The sequence below is a fragment of the Pseudophryne corroboree genome, chromosome 3 (assembly GCF_028390025.1).
Source record: "Pseudophryne corroboree isolate aPseCor3 chromosome 3, aPseCor3.hap2, whole genome shotgun sequence".
Taxonomy (NCBI): Eukaryota; Metazoa; Chordata; class Amphibia; order Anura; family Myobatrachidae; genus Pseudophryne; species Pseudophryne corroboree.
This window is the reverse complement of record NC_086446.1, coordinates 720,829,190-720,845,754: the sequence shown is the minus strand read 5'-3', so window position 1 is coordinate 720,845,754 and position 16,565 is coordinate 720,829,190. Positions and strand designations below refer to the sequence as shown.

Below are 16,565 nucleotides of genomic sequence, written 5' to 3'. Positions count from 1 at the left end.
GGGAGAGTGCGGATGACTCTGCAGCACCGAATGAGAGAACTCCAGGTCCTCCTTAGCCAGGGTATCAAATTTGTAGGATTTTACAAACGTGTTTGCCCCTGACTAAATAGCCGCTCGGCAAAGTTGTAAAGCCGAGACCCCTCGGGCAGCCGCCCAAGATGAGCCCACCTTCCTTGTGGAATGGGCATTTACATATTTTGGCTGTGGCAGGCCTGCCACAGAATGTGCAAGCTGAATTGTATTACACATCCAACTAGCAATAGTCTGCTTAGAAGCAAGAGCACCCAGTTTGTTGGGTGCATACAGGATAACAGCAAGTCAGTTTTCCTGACTCCAGCCGTCCTGGAACCTATACTTTCAGGGCCCTGACAACATCCAGCAACTTGGAGTCCTCCAAGTCCCTAGTAGGCGCAAGGCACCACAATAAGCTGGTTCAGGTGAAACACTGACACCACCTTAGGGAGAGAACTGGGGACGAGTCCGCAGCTCTGCCCTGTCCGAATGGACAAACAGATATGGGCTTTTTTGAGAAAAAACCCACCAATTTGACACTCGCCTGGCCCAGGCCAGGGCCAAGAGCATGGTCACTTTTCATGTGAGATGCTTCAAATCCACAGATTTGACTGGTTTTAAACCAATGTGATTTGAGGAATCCCAGAACTACGTTGAGATCCCACAGTGCCACTGGAGGCACAAAAGGGGGTTGTATATGCAATACTCCCTTGACAAACTTCTGGACTTCAGGAACTGAAGCCAATTCTTTCTGGAAGAAAATCGACAGGGCCGAAATTTGAACCTTAATGGGCCCCAATTTGAGGCCCATAGACACTCCTGTTTGCAGGAAATGCAGGAATCGACCGAGTTGAAATTTCTTCGTGGGGCCTTCCTGGCCTCACACCACGCAACATATTTTCGCCACATGTGGTGATAATGTTGTGCGGTCACCTCCTTCCTGGCTTTGACCAGGGTAGGAATGACCTCTTCCGGAATGCCTTTTTCCCTTAGGATCCGGCGTTCCACCGCCATGCCGTCAAACGCAGCTGCGGTAAGTCTTGGAACAGACATGGTACTTGCTGAAGCAAGTCCCTTCTTAGCGGCAGAGGCCATAAGTCCTCTGTGAGCATCTCTTGAAGTTCCGGGTACCAAGTCCTTCTTGGCCAATCCGGAGCCATGAGTATAGTTCTTACTCCTCTACGTCTTATAATTCTCAGTACCTTAGGTATGAGAAGCAGAGGAGGGAACACATACACCGACTGGTACACCCACGGTGTTACCAGAACGTCCACAGCTATTGCCTGAGGGTCTCTTGACCTGGCGCAATACCTGTCCCGTTTTTTGTTCAGACGGGACGCCATCATGTCCACCTTTGGTATTTCCCAACGGTTCACCATCATGTGGAAAAACTTCCCGATGAAGTTTCCACTCTCCCGGGTGGAGGTCGTGCCTGCTGAGGAAGTCTGCTTCCCAGTTTCCACTCCCGGAATGAAACACTGCTGACAGTGCTATCACATGATTTTCCGCCCAGCGAAAAGTCCTTGCAGTTTTTGCCATTGCCCTCCTGCTTCTTGTGCCGCCCTGTCTGTTTACGTGGGCGACTGCCGTGATGTTTTTCCCACTGGATCAATACCGGCTGACCTTGAAGCAGAGGTCTTGCTAAGCTTAGAGCATTATAAATTTACCCTTAGCTCCAGTATTTTTATGTGGAGAAAAGTCTCCAGACTTGATCACACTCCCTGGAAATTTTTTCCTTGTGTGACTGCTCCCCAGCCTCTCGGGCTGGCCTCCGTGGTCACCAGCATCCAATCCTGAATGCCGAATCTGCGGCCCTCTAGAAGATGAGCACTCTGTAACCACCACAGGAGAGACACCCTTGTCCTTGGATATAGGGTTATCCGCTGATGCATCTGAAGATGCGATCCGGACCATTTGTCCAGCAGATCCCACTGAAAAGTTCTTGCGTGAAATCTGCCGAATGGAATTGCTTCGTAGGAAGCCACCATTTTTACCAGGACCCTTGTGCAATGATGCACTGACACTTTTCCTGGTTTTAGGAGGTTCTTGACTAGCTCGGATAACTCCCTGGCTTTCTCATCCGGGAGAAACACCTTTTTCTGGACTGTGTCCAGAATCATCCCTAGGCACAGCAGACGTGTCGTCAGGATCAGCTGCGATTTTGGAATATTTAGAATCCATCCGTGCTGTTGTAGCAGTATCCGAGATAGTGCTACTCCGACCTCCAACTGTTCCCTGGACTTTGCCCTTATCAGGAGATCGTCCAAGTAAGGGGTAATTAAGACGCCTTTTCTTCGAAGAAGAATCATCATCATTTCGGCCATTACCTTGGTAAAGACCCGGGGTGCCGTGGACAATCCAAACGGCAGCGTCTGAAACTGACAGTGACAGTTCTATACCACGAACCTGAGGTACCCTTAGTGAGAAGGGCAAATTTGGGACATGGAGGTAAGCATCCCTGATGTCCCGGGACACTATATAGTCCCCTTCTTCCTGGTTCGTTATCACTGCTCTGAGTGACTCCATCTTGATTTGAACCTTTGTAAGTGTTCAAATTTTTTTAGATTTAGAATATGTCTCACCTAGCCTTCTGGCTTCAGTACCACAATATAGTGTGGAATAATACCCCTTTCCTTGTTGTAGGAGGGGTAATTTGATTATCACCTGCTGGGAATACAGCTTGTGAATTTTTTCCCATACTGCCTCCTTGTCGGAGGGATACCTTGGTAAAGCAGACTTCAGGAGCCTGCGAGGGGGAAACGTTTCGACATTCCAATCTGTACCCCTGGGATACTACTTGTAGGATCCAGGGGTCCAGTACGGTCCCAGCGTCATGCTGAGAGCTTGGCAGAAGCGGTGGAAGGCTTCTGTTCCTGGGAATGGGCTGCCTGCTGCAGTCTTCTTCCCTTTCCTCTATCCCTGGGCAAATATGACTCTTATAGGGACGAAAGGACTGAGGCTGAAAAGACGGTGTCTTTTTCTGCAGAGATGTGACTTAGGGTAAAAACGGTGGATTTTCCAGCAGTTGCCGTGGCCACCAGGTCCGATGGACCGACCCCAAATAACTCCTCTTCCTTTATACGGCAATACACCTTTGTGCCGTTTGGAATCTGCATCACCTGACCACTGTCGTGTCCATAAACATCTTCTGGCAGATATGGACATCGCACTTACTCTTGATGCCAGAGTGCAAATATCCCTCTGTGCATCTCGCATATATAGAAATGCATCCTTTAAATGCTCTATAGTCAATAAAATACTGTCCCTGTCAAGGGTATCAATATTTTTAGTCAGGGAATCCGACCAAGCCACCCCAGCTCTGCACATCCAGGCTGAGGCGATCGCTGGTCGCAGTATAACACCAGTATGTGTGTATATACTTTTATATGATATTTTCCAGCCTCCTGTCAGCTGGCTCCTTGAGGACGGCCCTATCTATAGACGGTACCGCCACTTGTTTTGATAAGCGTGTGAGCGCCTTATCCACCCTAAGGGGTGTTTCCCAACGCGCCCTAACTTCTGGCGGGAAAGGGTATACCGCCAATAATTTTCTATCGGGGGGAACCCACGCATCATCACACACTTCATTTAATTTATCTGATTCAGGAAAAAGTACAGGTAGTTTTTTCACATCCCACATAATACCCTCTTTTGTGGTACTTGTAGTATCAGAAATATGTAACACCTCCTTCATTGCCCTTAACGTGTGGCCCTAATAAGGAATACGTTTGTTTATTCACCGTCGACACTGGATTCAGTGTCCGTGTCTGTGTCTGTGTCGACCGACTAAGGTAAACGGGCGTTTTAAAACCCCTGACGGTGTTTTTGAGACGTCTGGACCGGTACTAATTGTTTGTCGGCCGTCTCATTTCGTCAACCGACCTTGGCGCGTGTTGACATTATCACGTAATTCCCTAAATAAGCCATCCATTCCGGTGTCGACTCCCTAGAGAGTGACATCACCATTACAGGCAATTGCTCCGCCTCCTCACCAACATCGTCCTCATACATGTCGACACACACGTACCGACACACAGCACACACACAGGGAATGCTCTGATAGAGGACAGGACCCACTAGCCCTTTGGAGAGACAGAGGGAGAGTTTGCCAGCACACACCAAAAAACGCTATAATTATATAGGGACAACCTTATATAAGTGTTTTCCCTTATAGCATCTTTTTATATATTTCTAACGCCAAATGAGTGCCCCCCCTCTCTGTTTTAACCCTGTTTCTGTAGTGCAGTGCAGTGCAGGGGAGAGCCTGGGAGCCTTCCCTCCAGCCTTTCTGTGAGGGAAAATGGCGCTGTGTGCTGAGGAGATAGGCCCCGCCCCTTTTTCGGCGGGCTCGTCTCCCGCTCTTCAACGGATTCTGGCAGGGGTTAAATATCTCCATATAGCCCCCGGAGGCTATATGTGAGGTATTTTTTGCCAAAAAATAGGTTTACATTGCCTCCCAGGGCGCCCCCCTCCCAGCGCCCTGCACCCTCAGTGACTGCCGTGTGAAGTGTGCTGAGAGCAATGGCGCACAGCTGCAGTGCTGTGCGCTACCTTAAGAAGACTGAGGAGTCTTCTGCCGCCGATTCTGGACCTTCTTCTCTTTTCAGCATCTGCAAGGGGGCCGGCGGCGAGGCTCCGGTGACCATCCAGGCTGTACCTGTGATCGTCCCTCTGGAGCTAATGTCCAGTAGCCAAAGAAGCCAATCCATCCTGCACGCAGGTGAGTTCACTTCTTCTCCCCTAAGTCCCTCGTTGCAGTGATCCTGTTGCCAGCAGGACTCACTGTAAAATAAAAAACCTAAGCTAAACTTTTCTAAGCAGCTCTTTAGGAGAGCCACCTAGATTGCACCCTTCTCGGCCGGGCACAAAAATCTAACTGAGGCTTGGAGGAGGGTCATAGGGGGAGGAGCCAGTGCACACCACCTGATCCTAAAGCTTTACTTTTTGTGCCCTGCCTCCTGCGGAGCCGCTATTCCCCATGGTCCTTTCAGGAACCCCAGCATCCACTAGGACGATAGAGAAATTTAACTTTTGTGCAAACTGTGTAGGGGGCAGAATTTCCTAAGTTGGGAACTGGGTGAGCTTGCATGTAGAGGTAGGTTTTCAGGGCACTTACTGAAAGATGATTAAGTACGGGGAAAATGCTTGCTTGATGGAGGGAAGTCTAGAGAGGGTACATCTTGAGAAAAGTTCTGTAACAGGGAATAGAAGCAAGTAATGGGTGCGGATGGGCAGAGCCGGCCCTAACCAATATGATGCCCTAGGCAAGATTTTGGATGGTGCCCCCTAGCACCGCCGCCAGTTCTGCAGGAGATGCCTGGCATGAGTCAGCTGGCAGCTCTGCTAACGTTGGGCACCTTTTGTTTATGAAAATGCATCTTATTTGCATTACTATGTGGATAGGACGCACAAGCAGCTTCTGCTGATTAAAATTATATGCAGCATGCCTATATTCTGTGTGCGACTGCGTAAGAAATGCTACATTACAGTGATTTCCAGGAATACACTGCAACGTAGCATTTCGTATTCAGGTACAGCCGCAGTCACACATAGAATACAGGCATGCCACGTGTCATTTTAATCATCAGAAGCTGCTGGTGCCCCTAAGCATACCAAATGCCCTAGGCATTTGCCTAGTTTGCCTATGCCTAAGGCCGGCTCTGCGGATGAGGGACACAGATCTCTAGACACTGCATTTAAAGTAAACTGTAGGAATCTGTTTAGACAAAGAGCCATAATAAGAAATTGGAGTATTCAATATGGAAGGTAAATAGTGCATGAATTAGAGCTTTTAAATGCATGTGAAAATATTAATTTTGACATTGCAAGTTGGGGAATAATATGTGTCTTAGGGGGTATTCAATTAGTGACACATTTTTTGACAGTCGGAAACTCAGTACTAATTCGACCCTGTGTATTCAATAGCGGGTGTTTTCACCTATTTTTTAATCCATTTTCGCCTACACCTTTTATTTTATTTTTTTCTGTCGCATGGGCGAAAACAGACCCAAAAACCGGCGAAAACACCTGCAAATTCGACAAAACACATGTATCAGCGGCAAATTCGCCAAGCCACATGGGTTTTCCACAGTGCTGGACTTTTCAACCAGTCGAAAAATCGGAACCGGCATTGAATAGGGCGACTGTAATTCACCCTAAAAACGGGCGAAAAGTGTATATTTTCCAACTCTTGAAAAATTCAGCGCTAATTGAACACCCCCCTTAGATGCAAGGGAGGGTATTAATTTTTCAAGCTACATGGTATCGATGGAGAAGAGCAGAGGGCCTAGTGGTACACAGGAAGCAGGGAGGTAGGTGGACGATCAACACATCACTGGCTGATACGCATGGCACAACAGCTTGATACAATACACTAACCCAGACACGTGTAAGAGTGATGCAATGTGCAAAGCCGTTGCTTGAATGCACTTTCAACACCAAATCCCTCGTGTGGTCTGCATCTCATACAAACAAAACAGAAAGCAGTCGTCCGGGGAAGAAAAGATGCAGTCATTGTGTTTGTCTGCGATATGCCATTAGCAACAGTTGGCAAAATTCTAGGCTAGAAACAACTCCCACTATCATCTGCCTGCCCACAGGTTCCATGACTGCCCGAAGACAGAATGCTCAGTCCCAGCAGGAAAATCCCCACTTTTCCCAGGATGGAGCCTTTATGAGATGTTTCACTGTTCATGTTTATATATCTTAATTCAATCAAATGCAAATCCATAACCAAATACACTTTCATCGACATTCCAGCAGTGAGAGGAGAGATGGAAAGAAGTTCATAAAAGGTAGAGGTCCAACACGCACAGAGAAGATTCAGGAACTATAAAAGTAATTATACTAAGAAACTAAGCACACTACACAACATAATAGGCAATGCATAGACCAAATACAAAGTGTACCGCCAGTGGTGAATTTCCCAATAGGCAACTGAGGCACGTGCCTAGGACCAGTGCCCGGACACGTTTTGCCCATAGCGTACCTCACTTGAGTAGAACATGCCCAGACCGATCACGACCCATCCACACTCCATTCAAGAAGCCGTACCATGCCAAATATATGCCATGGCAATATTTTCTAGCCACTGGAAAATTAATAGACCAATCAGCTTGTTTCCAAACCTAGAGGCTGGCCAATCAGCAGGTGGGCCTGCCAGGTACCTGCCCAATTATCAGGGGCATCTCTCTGACCGGTTTGCAGAATCAGTGAGATCAATGACCCATCCATGTTCCACTTAAGATGGCATAAGGTACAGTATGCAGGGCGAGCGGTGCCGTCACCCAGGGACCTGGTCCCCCAGTATACTCTAAGGACTGATATATTATTACACCACGGACCCTGTAGCTGGCTGGCAGGGTGCCTGGAATGTCACACTACGACCAGTAGCGGGGCTTCGGTATTGCACCCTGTATAGTAGGTAAAGCTGTACGGAGGTCTACTTTTTCTCTGCCCTCCACCCCCTGTGTGAGGTCACTGGTTTGGGGGCGGAGCCAGCACAGGTCGCCGGTGAGCCCTCCTTCAGCTCTGACAATACGTTAGAAATATTTAGCAGATACTGGGAAGTTTCAGGCAGACAAACTACTAACAGCTGTCAGTGATGGTAATAAAATAAGTGTCTGAGGGGCAGATGTATTTACCTGGAGAAGGCATAAGGAAGTGATAAACCAGTGATATGTACAAGGTGATAAAGGCACCAGCCAATCAGCTCCAATATGTAAATTAACAGTTAGGATCTGATTGGCTGGTGCCTTTATCACCTTGCACATATCACTGGTTTATCACTTCCTTATGCCTTCTCCAGGTTAATACATCTGCCCCTGAGTGCTGCAATGCCCCAGGCTATTGGCACACATATCTTATAAGCCTATGTAAGAGGTCCTACTTAGTACATATGTATACATCATTATAAATAAAATTAAATGTCATGGCATGTTTTATAGCATACTGGCTATTGCCAAGGTAGGTCTTATAATCCTATAATGAAAATAAAAATTGGTCGTCAGCTATTAATGTTGTGCCTGGGGGCGCATGACCCAGGTTGGGTATGTGTGACTGGCGGTCAGGAGACCGCCGGCCACAATACAGACGGTGGGATCCTGGGTGTTACATGGCGGGGGGGCGAGCGTAATGAAGCCACAGGTTCTATTCCCACTCTATGGGTGTCGTGGACACCCACGGGTGGGAATAGTCCCTGTTGGTCGGCATGACAACCGATGGTATATTCAGATGCTGGGATCCCGGAGTGGGTATTGTGACCGGCGGTCTCCTGACATACCGCATCTCCCTGACCCTACATTTGTTCCAGGGTACTACAGAACATGCAAGATGCATAACAACAGGAATCCACTGGAAAAGGAAGAGTTCCACTCCCAAGAGCTTACAATCTAACTGATATACTGTTAGGGTGCTTACACACCATCGCGATGCAGCTCAGGCTACAATCACTAGCTGATCGTGGTCCAATCCCCCCGCCATCTCCCTGCTTCCCGATGCGTTGCCAATGTGCACAGGAAGCAGATCCGATGCACAGTGGCACGTATTCACCGTGCAGCGGATCGGGTGATCTTAACTGCAGCAGTCAAGATCTCCGATCCGACGTGCGAGCGTCGGGTACGCGCATCGGATCCGAATCGTTAGCAGAAAAGGTAAATTTCTGCAATGATTCCCATCCAATCGCTCGCACGACGCATCGAAATTGGGGCTACCAGGACGAAATCGTCCTGCTGTGTACCCATACTAAATCTTAACGAATTGCTATGCAGCATTGGATTTTGTGCCTCATGACTCAGCGCTTAGTACATACATATTTGTTTATCTCTCACACAGCTGCCTCCTCCACTGTTTAGCTAACAAGTCCCCATATGGTCAGACAGACACTTGCAGGCATGTTCTAGACATTCAACGTTGGGGATAAAAAGACAGATAGAAAACATGTTGTTACAAACAGCCACTTGCAACATTACAGCTACCATGAAATTGTCTCTCACAACTGTAATGACAATTTTGTTTTATTATCTATTTTTAAGCCAATCTCTAGGCAAGGTTCTGCACAGCAACGCGTTTGATAGAGGAGTTTCTAATTGAAATGTGCCATTCATCCATGTGAAACGCAAAGCTTGCACTTCTTTCAGCATTATCTTTCAATAATTTCACTTTATCATCAGCTGGAAGACAAAAAAGGCTGAGGCGAGCGTTGGGCAAATTACACGCACGATTAACGGGGAGGAAAGGATATCAGGTTTTCTAACTACATTCAGAAACGTGCATATATTTAATGTCTACATTCAGAAACGTGCATATATTTAATGTCTACATTCAGAAACGTGCATATATTTAATGTCTACATTCAGAAACGTGCATATATTTAATGTATACTTTGGGGCACAACTCTCGTGGAGAATGTAGACATTAAAGCACGTTATGAGTGATTTTTTTTCTTCAGGTGATAAATTATATACAGCAAAAGTTATGGATAATACCAATACCATCGAGTGGGGTATTTATCAAAGCATGGAGAGAGATAAATTGTGAGAGATAAAAGTACCAACCAATTAGCGCCTGTCATTTTTCAAACACAGCCCGGAACATGTAAGACAGAAGCTGATTGGCCGGTACTTTATCTCGCACAATTTTATCAATCTCTGATCTTTGATAAATACCCCCCCACCTTCAAAATGTGAAAAATAATATGGATTATTTTGTAAGTCATGGGTCTTCAACCTGTGGCCCTCCAGCTGCTGTGGAACTACACATCCCAGCATGCCCTGCCACAGTTTTGCTATTAAGGCATGCTAAAACCGAGGAAGGGCATGCTGGGATGTGTAGTTCGGCAGCAGCTGGAGGGCCACAGGTTGAAGACACATGTTGTAAGTGATTCTCCTCTCCGCAGATCTCTAAGAGACAAGGGTTTGGGGTGCTATTTGGACAGAATATTAAATGCTTTTGTGATGAGTGCCGCTAAAATGTTAACCCCATACTATCTCAATGGAAGTTTGGGGGGTTTTAAGGAAACCAAATTCTAGCCCCTATTGGTCAAAGTCTACGGTCCATCACAGTAACGGTCTCTAGAACCTTCAATGCTTCAAATATCCAATGGTTCCACTACTGTCTAAGGGGGAGATGTACTAAGCAGTGATAAAAGTGAAGTGAGCCAGTGGAGAAGTTGCCCATGGCAACCAACAAGCTGCGCTATATAATTTTATAGTATGCAAATTATAAATGTTACTTTAATGCTGATTGGTTGCCATGAGCAACTTCTCCACTGGCTCACTTCTCCACACTTATCACTGCTTACTACATCCCCCCCTAAATAACACCGTTACCCGGATAATGTTGACATTAACCAGCCTGACTTTACTCATGGCCACGGGGTGAAACATTTGAGCCCTCTTCGGGCTTTGTAAAGGATTGCTCATTAGCTATACATATATTAATCACATACAAAACAGGAATTTCCTAGAAATGGAAAGAATTCTTTCCCAAATCTGCATAGGCTGCAGGGCTAAGACGCATTCCTTGTTTACCTCCAGCAGCTGGAAGCAATTACAGAACCTCTGGCTCATTGTCACAATGCTACAGCAGCCAGTCACCAGGGTCCCTTTTGGCCATAATTGTACCTAGTACAGAGCACGTCACTGACTGCTGATGTCAGGGATAGTGCAGGTCTGCTGACTGCTAGGAACACACACATGGGTCTGCGCTGATCACACATGTAAACAAGCCACTGGCAAAAGCAAATCTACCCTGCAGACATGTGAAAGCAAATACCACTGCCTCCCACCCACCACACACACACAGCACAGCATTCACTACACTGCTATGGAAGCCAGTGTCTGCAAGCACAGCAGTAGCTGGGGGGAGACATATACATGGGGAGCTGCTGGCACATAAGGCACAATACATGGAAAGACAGCACAGTGGAGACATGTGTCAGGAAACAGAGTGCTCTTACCCTGCAGGGGCTCATCCTGCGCACTGTGGGACATGGTGCTCTCTGTGCTCTGCAGACTACTCACACACACACAGCAGCTGCAGCAGCAGTCCTCTCACCGCCAGGCTTGTTATTGTTATTGCTGTAAGCTCCAGCGGTGACGTTGCACACGTAGCCTGGCTCTGATTGGCCGGGTGCAGATTCCACCCACAGTGGGTCTAGGTCTAGGGTAACGTTCCAGTAAAGACACTCAGCGGGCTCCCATTGGCCAGCTGAGAGGTAACTACTTCTGCTCTAGTTGTCTGTCTGCCCAGAGCTGATTGCTGGCTGCAGTGTCATATTATTATTATTATTATTATTATTATTATTATTATTAGTATTATTATTATGTTATTTTATTATTATTATTATTATTATTATTATTATTATGTTATTATTATTATGTTGTTGTTATTATTATTATTATTATGTTATTTTATTATTATTATTATTATTATTATTATTATTATTATTATTATTATTATTATGTTATTATTATTATTATTATTATTACATTATCCTCATTATTATTATTTTTTCTTTCTGCTATATGCCTATCATTATTATTTTTTTAATTTTATTATTATTATTATTATTATTATATGTTATTAGTAGTAGTATTATTATTGTCTTATTAGCTTATGTTATTGACAAATATTATTATCATTACTACAGTATATATTATTATAAGTAGTATTATTATTATTATTATCATAATTGCTACATATCACTATTATTGCTCTGCTAGTTACCAGTTCATCAAAATGACGGAACAACAGAACAGTAACGTCAGCGCCAGCGGCTGTGCGCACCCAAATGGAGCAACACTTGAATTGCTCCGTCAGGCACCATCTAGTGGCAGCCAGCACGCAAAACACTTGAATTTCCCCTATAGAAGCTACGTTAGCCTTATATTATATAGGATATTATTACTGCATAGTATTAGCAGTACTTTATAATGTATATATCTATATAAATCTATATATATATATATATATATATATATATAAATCTGTACAAAATATATCATTATAGTTCATTATAAATATATTCTTATTATTGCTATTTAATATTAGTCTTATTATATATTACTATTTATTGTTTCTATACATTATTGATACTATATATTATTGCTATTTATTATTATTGCTATATATTTTCTTATTACATTTTATAGTTATAGTTATTACATTATAAAGTTTTTATTAATCTATATTTCTTTTTACAGCTTTGTCACTGAGCTGTGACTGAGCTACTGCAGCGCTGCTTACACACAGCCTGTTACTTCAAGGATATAAAAACATTGCGGGACATAGACAGATTCATATTTTACAGTGTTTCCAAATATAACACAGATATAGCCACTCTCTATTCTCAGGGTATGAGTCAGAAATCGGGATTAACGAGATTATTGCTCTGGCTCATTGCATGGAAGGATCTGTAATAGGGAAGTGAAATATTATCTCTAGTAACACAAAAGTCTGCACAGTTAATAAAGAAAAAAGCCCCTGTATTTTAATTATCTATTTATCAAAATAATATTTGCGGGATTTCCCCAAGAAGCACTCATTTTTTGGGGGTGGCCGCAAATATTAAGATTCCTTCCGTTGTAACTAGAGATGTGCGCGGACCCCCGTGTTTTGGTTTTGGTTCTACAGTAATTCATCATCATGTTTTGATTTTGGCAAAACCACCCTCAAGTGTTTTGGTTAGGTTAAAAATTGATAAAAATCGATAATCATTGGAAAAAAATTCTAAAACAGTTAAAATCATGTACATTTTGTAATCCAAAAATCCAAATTCTGAACTGTCGGAAGAGCCTAACTGGGACACAGATCGGATCTCCTCGGGAGGGTTTTGGTTGAGTTCCGGGTTTTGGTTCAGTTCATATTCTCAAAATTCAGATTTCTGGAGAACCGAACCGCACACCTCTAATTGTAACATGGTGAGACGGCAGCAGATATCTCCGGTATCTGCCATGGTCCTTCCATTTCCAATAGCAAAAGCATCCCCCATGGTACAGTCCAGAGCTTGGCCCCAGCAGTTAACACCATCTTCAGATGGGTTACACGTTGCTGAAATTACCAGGAGGGTTCCATAGGAACCCTGCCCAGCAATAGCTCGTGTACATGCGTGGTCTGCAGACCACACTTGCACACTAGCGATGGGGATGTAGTTACATTACTAGCAGTCATCATCCTGACGGTCAGGATACTGATGCCAGAATCTGGACCACTGACAATGCTGCCAGCTGGAATTCTGGCTAACAGGGGCTATTCCCACTTGTGGGTGTCCACGACACGACACCCATAGAGTGTGAATGGAACCTGTGGCAAGCCACCGAGCCCACAACGTGGCAAATGCAGCAAGCCCACAAGGGGCTTAGTTGAGCTCGCCCCCCTGCCAGCATTCTTGCGACAGGGATCCCGGCTTCGGTATACTGACCACCGGGATCACGGCCGCCGGCATCCCATACCCAATGCTCAGCGATGTGGGGTTATTTGTCCTTCCACAGCATAGGAAATGTTCCCACAGTGTTTTTTTTTATTGAATTCCAAGAAAATTACTGTAGCTAAAAGCAGGTTTTTTCCTACCCACAACCAAACAATACTTTGTAGTGATTGCTTCAGTATTAATTAACATTTCCAACATAGCAAAATGGAAGATATTAGACATAACGTTTTCATAAAAAAAAATCTGCACTTGAAAACTATAAAGCATTTTTAGCTAGTTTTATGTGTAAGACTAATCATGGTAGCTTAGTGGGACCCAAACTTTCTTAAATCATGGCACCTTAGAGTCTCCATTTCTGTCACTAGGTTCAAAGTTTCCTATTGAGATAATCAGTTAAAATGATTAAATCAAGAATAGTGTTCTTTCTTGCAGGGTGTGGTTCATTAGGTCGACATGAGTTAGGTCGGACATACATTGGGTCGACCACATTTGGTTGACATGATCACAAGGTCAACATGGTCATTAGGTCGACATGTACTAGGCCGACATGGAAAAAAGTGGACATGAGTTTTTTTAACTTTTTTTGGTGTCGTTTTCTTCGCAAAGTAACGGGGAACCCCAATTAGTACACCGTGTCCCCTCGCTGCGCTCGCCATGCTTCGGGCAAGGTGCCTCACTGCACTCGGCACAGGTTACCATTCCCAATTGTAGTCCACATGGATCGTTAAGTATGAAAAAGGTCAAAAAATGGAGAAAAAAAAATAATTGTGAAAAACTCATGTCAACCTTTTTCCACGTCGACCGAGGACATGATGACCATGACAACCTAGTGATCACGTTGACCTAATGCATGTTGACCAAACGTGGTCGATCCAATGTATGTCGACTAAACTCATGTCGAACTAATAACTGCCATCCCTTCTTGCATGCCAGCCTTAGGTTCAGTTATTTGGTGGTGGACATGGTTGCTCTTCTAAATGTCGCTAAATGTAGTTTCTGTCATTATTGGCATGGTCGATATTGGCACTGAACTGATACTGTATATTGGCCAGACTAATATATCGGGCTAGAACTGGACAAAGGCAGCATGGAAGAGAGATAAGGGTGAGAGAGGGATGGGCTTAGGAGAGAGATAGATTTAAATGAGATGGGGCAAGGGGAGGATAGAAAGATGGGGGAACATGAGTAAAGCAAAAGAGTACACGATAGAGAAAGGTGAAGGGGGGAATAGGGAGAGCCAGACAGCATCGGACTGGGTGACCGGGGAACCGCTTCCGGTCCATTTATGCCGGGACAATGTTTAGAAGCACCCGGCTCTTTACACCCGCTACCTGCATCACGGGTGCCTGTAAACATTGTCTTGGCATAAATGGACTGGAAGTGGTTCTCTGGTCACCTAGTCAGACACGGGAGCCAGATAAAGGATAGGATTGAGGAGGGAGACACAGAGAAATGGCAGAACAGTAGGGCAGACATTGAAGGGGTGTGGAGAAAGGAAAAATATTAAGGGGGAGTAAGGGGATAGAGATGTGAGGTTAGGGAAAGAGACAAGAAAAAAAAAACACTGTGTCAGGTCTCTGGTTTTATCTGTCCCCAGAGGGGGCACTAGTGGGTCAGTGTTGGTGCGATGTACAAAGCGTGGAGGCAGAATAAAAGTACTGCGCATATGCGCTGATGTTTATTAAGCACAGAGGTCACAGAGCAATGATATAACAATGGATGGTAACTTAGAACCGGCAGTGAAACAAATAATGATTGATAACTGAATCCCAGAAATAACTGAAAGTCTCTGACAACAAAATATGGAATAACTTGGTAACTGGATGCAAATAGATTTGTGAACAGAACTCCGGTATTATTGGAAACACACAGTCTCTGTATAACACAAGTCCTTATGGCCACGCAAGGCCCAAGCAGGAGACAGTCCCAATACAACAAGTCTTGTTTTGTTAACTGCTGAATGCACAGGTTGATATACTGATAACGAGGTGCACAGGTAAAGCAATGAAACAAACACCTGAGGAGAGTCTCTTACTGCTGATGAGCTGTGGCAGGCTGTGACTGAAGTTTGGAGCAAACAGGAGAGCTGCAGAGTGATGAATGGAACGATGAGAGTAACCACAGTGAATCACTGGAGACAGGAACACGGGAACCAGGAGAACTAGACACACCATGTGTGACTCGTTGTCCGAGGCAATGTGACTGAGCCACGGACTGGTACTTATTCCCCTTGCTCTGCGGTGATTGGTCACTGAACTCTGGATGGAAGTACAGCGCTGGATTGGATGCCTGGGTCAGCTGAGTGCAGGTGTCATGGCGGCGCCCATACAGGCCAAACGCTGGCACACACGGAGCTTGACTCGGGTACTAGCAACACTGAAGATGACGCTCACGGTCAGCGCATCCATGCAGCCGCGACTGGGGCCATGAACTCCGGAGGCCTGCACACCAGCGCGCTGGTAAGTGAGACGCTGCTGAATGCCGATTCCTGACAGTAACCCCTCCTTTATGGGTGGGCACCGAACACCCTCGAGGCTTGGCAGGGAAGAGTCTATGGAAAGCTTGCACCAACCGTGGGGCGTGAACATCTGTGGCGTTGATCCAACTCCTCTCCTCAGGACCATATCCGGACCAGTCAATCAGATATTGCAAACGACCAAAACGATGCAGAGAGTCTAGAATCTTTTCCACCTCGTATTCCACACACCGATGAGTCTGTACCTTTGGAGCTGCTGGAAGAACTCTCTGGATACGATTAAGAATTAATGGTCTGAGGAGAGAAATATGAAATGAGTTGGGAACTTTCAAATAAGAAGGCAGTTTCAATTTATAAGCCACTGGATTGATAACACACTCCACTGGAAACGGCCCAATAAACCATGGAGCAAATTTAATTGAAGGAACTCTAAGGCGGAGATTTCGGGTAGATAGCCAGACTTTGTCACCCGGATTTAAACTAGGAACTGCTTGTCTTTTTCGGTCAGCAAAAACTTTATACCGATGAGATACTTTAAGAGATAAATGAATCTTTCTCCAAATCTGATAAAACTGTTAAAGGGCTGAGGCAGCCGCAGACACATCTATGATGGGTAAATCTTGAAAATCCAGTACTCTAGGATGTTGA

General features: G+C 45.1%; 2 protein-coding genes across 3 annotated transcripts in view; one reads left to right on the top strand and one right to left on the bottom strand.

The window, feature by feature from the left end:
• Window positions 1-11,091, bottom strand: part of BNIP3 (BCL2 interacting protein 3) — a 67,971-nt gene extending 56,880 nt beyond the window's left edge. The window contains exon 1 of one of the 2 annotated variants that reach the window (XM_063962187.1): window positions 10,970-11,091. In XM_063962187.1, coding sequence (XP_063818257.1) covers window positions 10,970-11,003 — 34 coding nt within the window. In that variant the 5' untranslated portion in view covers window positions 11,004-11,091. The remainder of the gene's footprint in view (window positions 1-10,969) is intronic. The other variant, XM_063962188.1, reaches the window with a different exon arrangement.
• A 69-nt stretch (window positions 11,092-11,160) lies between these two features.
• Window positions 11,161-16,565, top strand: part of JAKMIP3 (Janus kinase and microtubule interacting protein 3) — a 377,626-nt gene continuing 372,221 nt past the window's right edge. The window contains exon 1 of the mRNA XM_063962183.1: window positions 11,161-11,227. The gene's annotated coding sequence lies outside the window, so the exon portion shown is untranslated. The remainder of the gene's footprint in view (window positions 11,228-16,565) is intronic.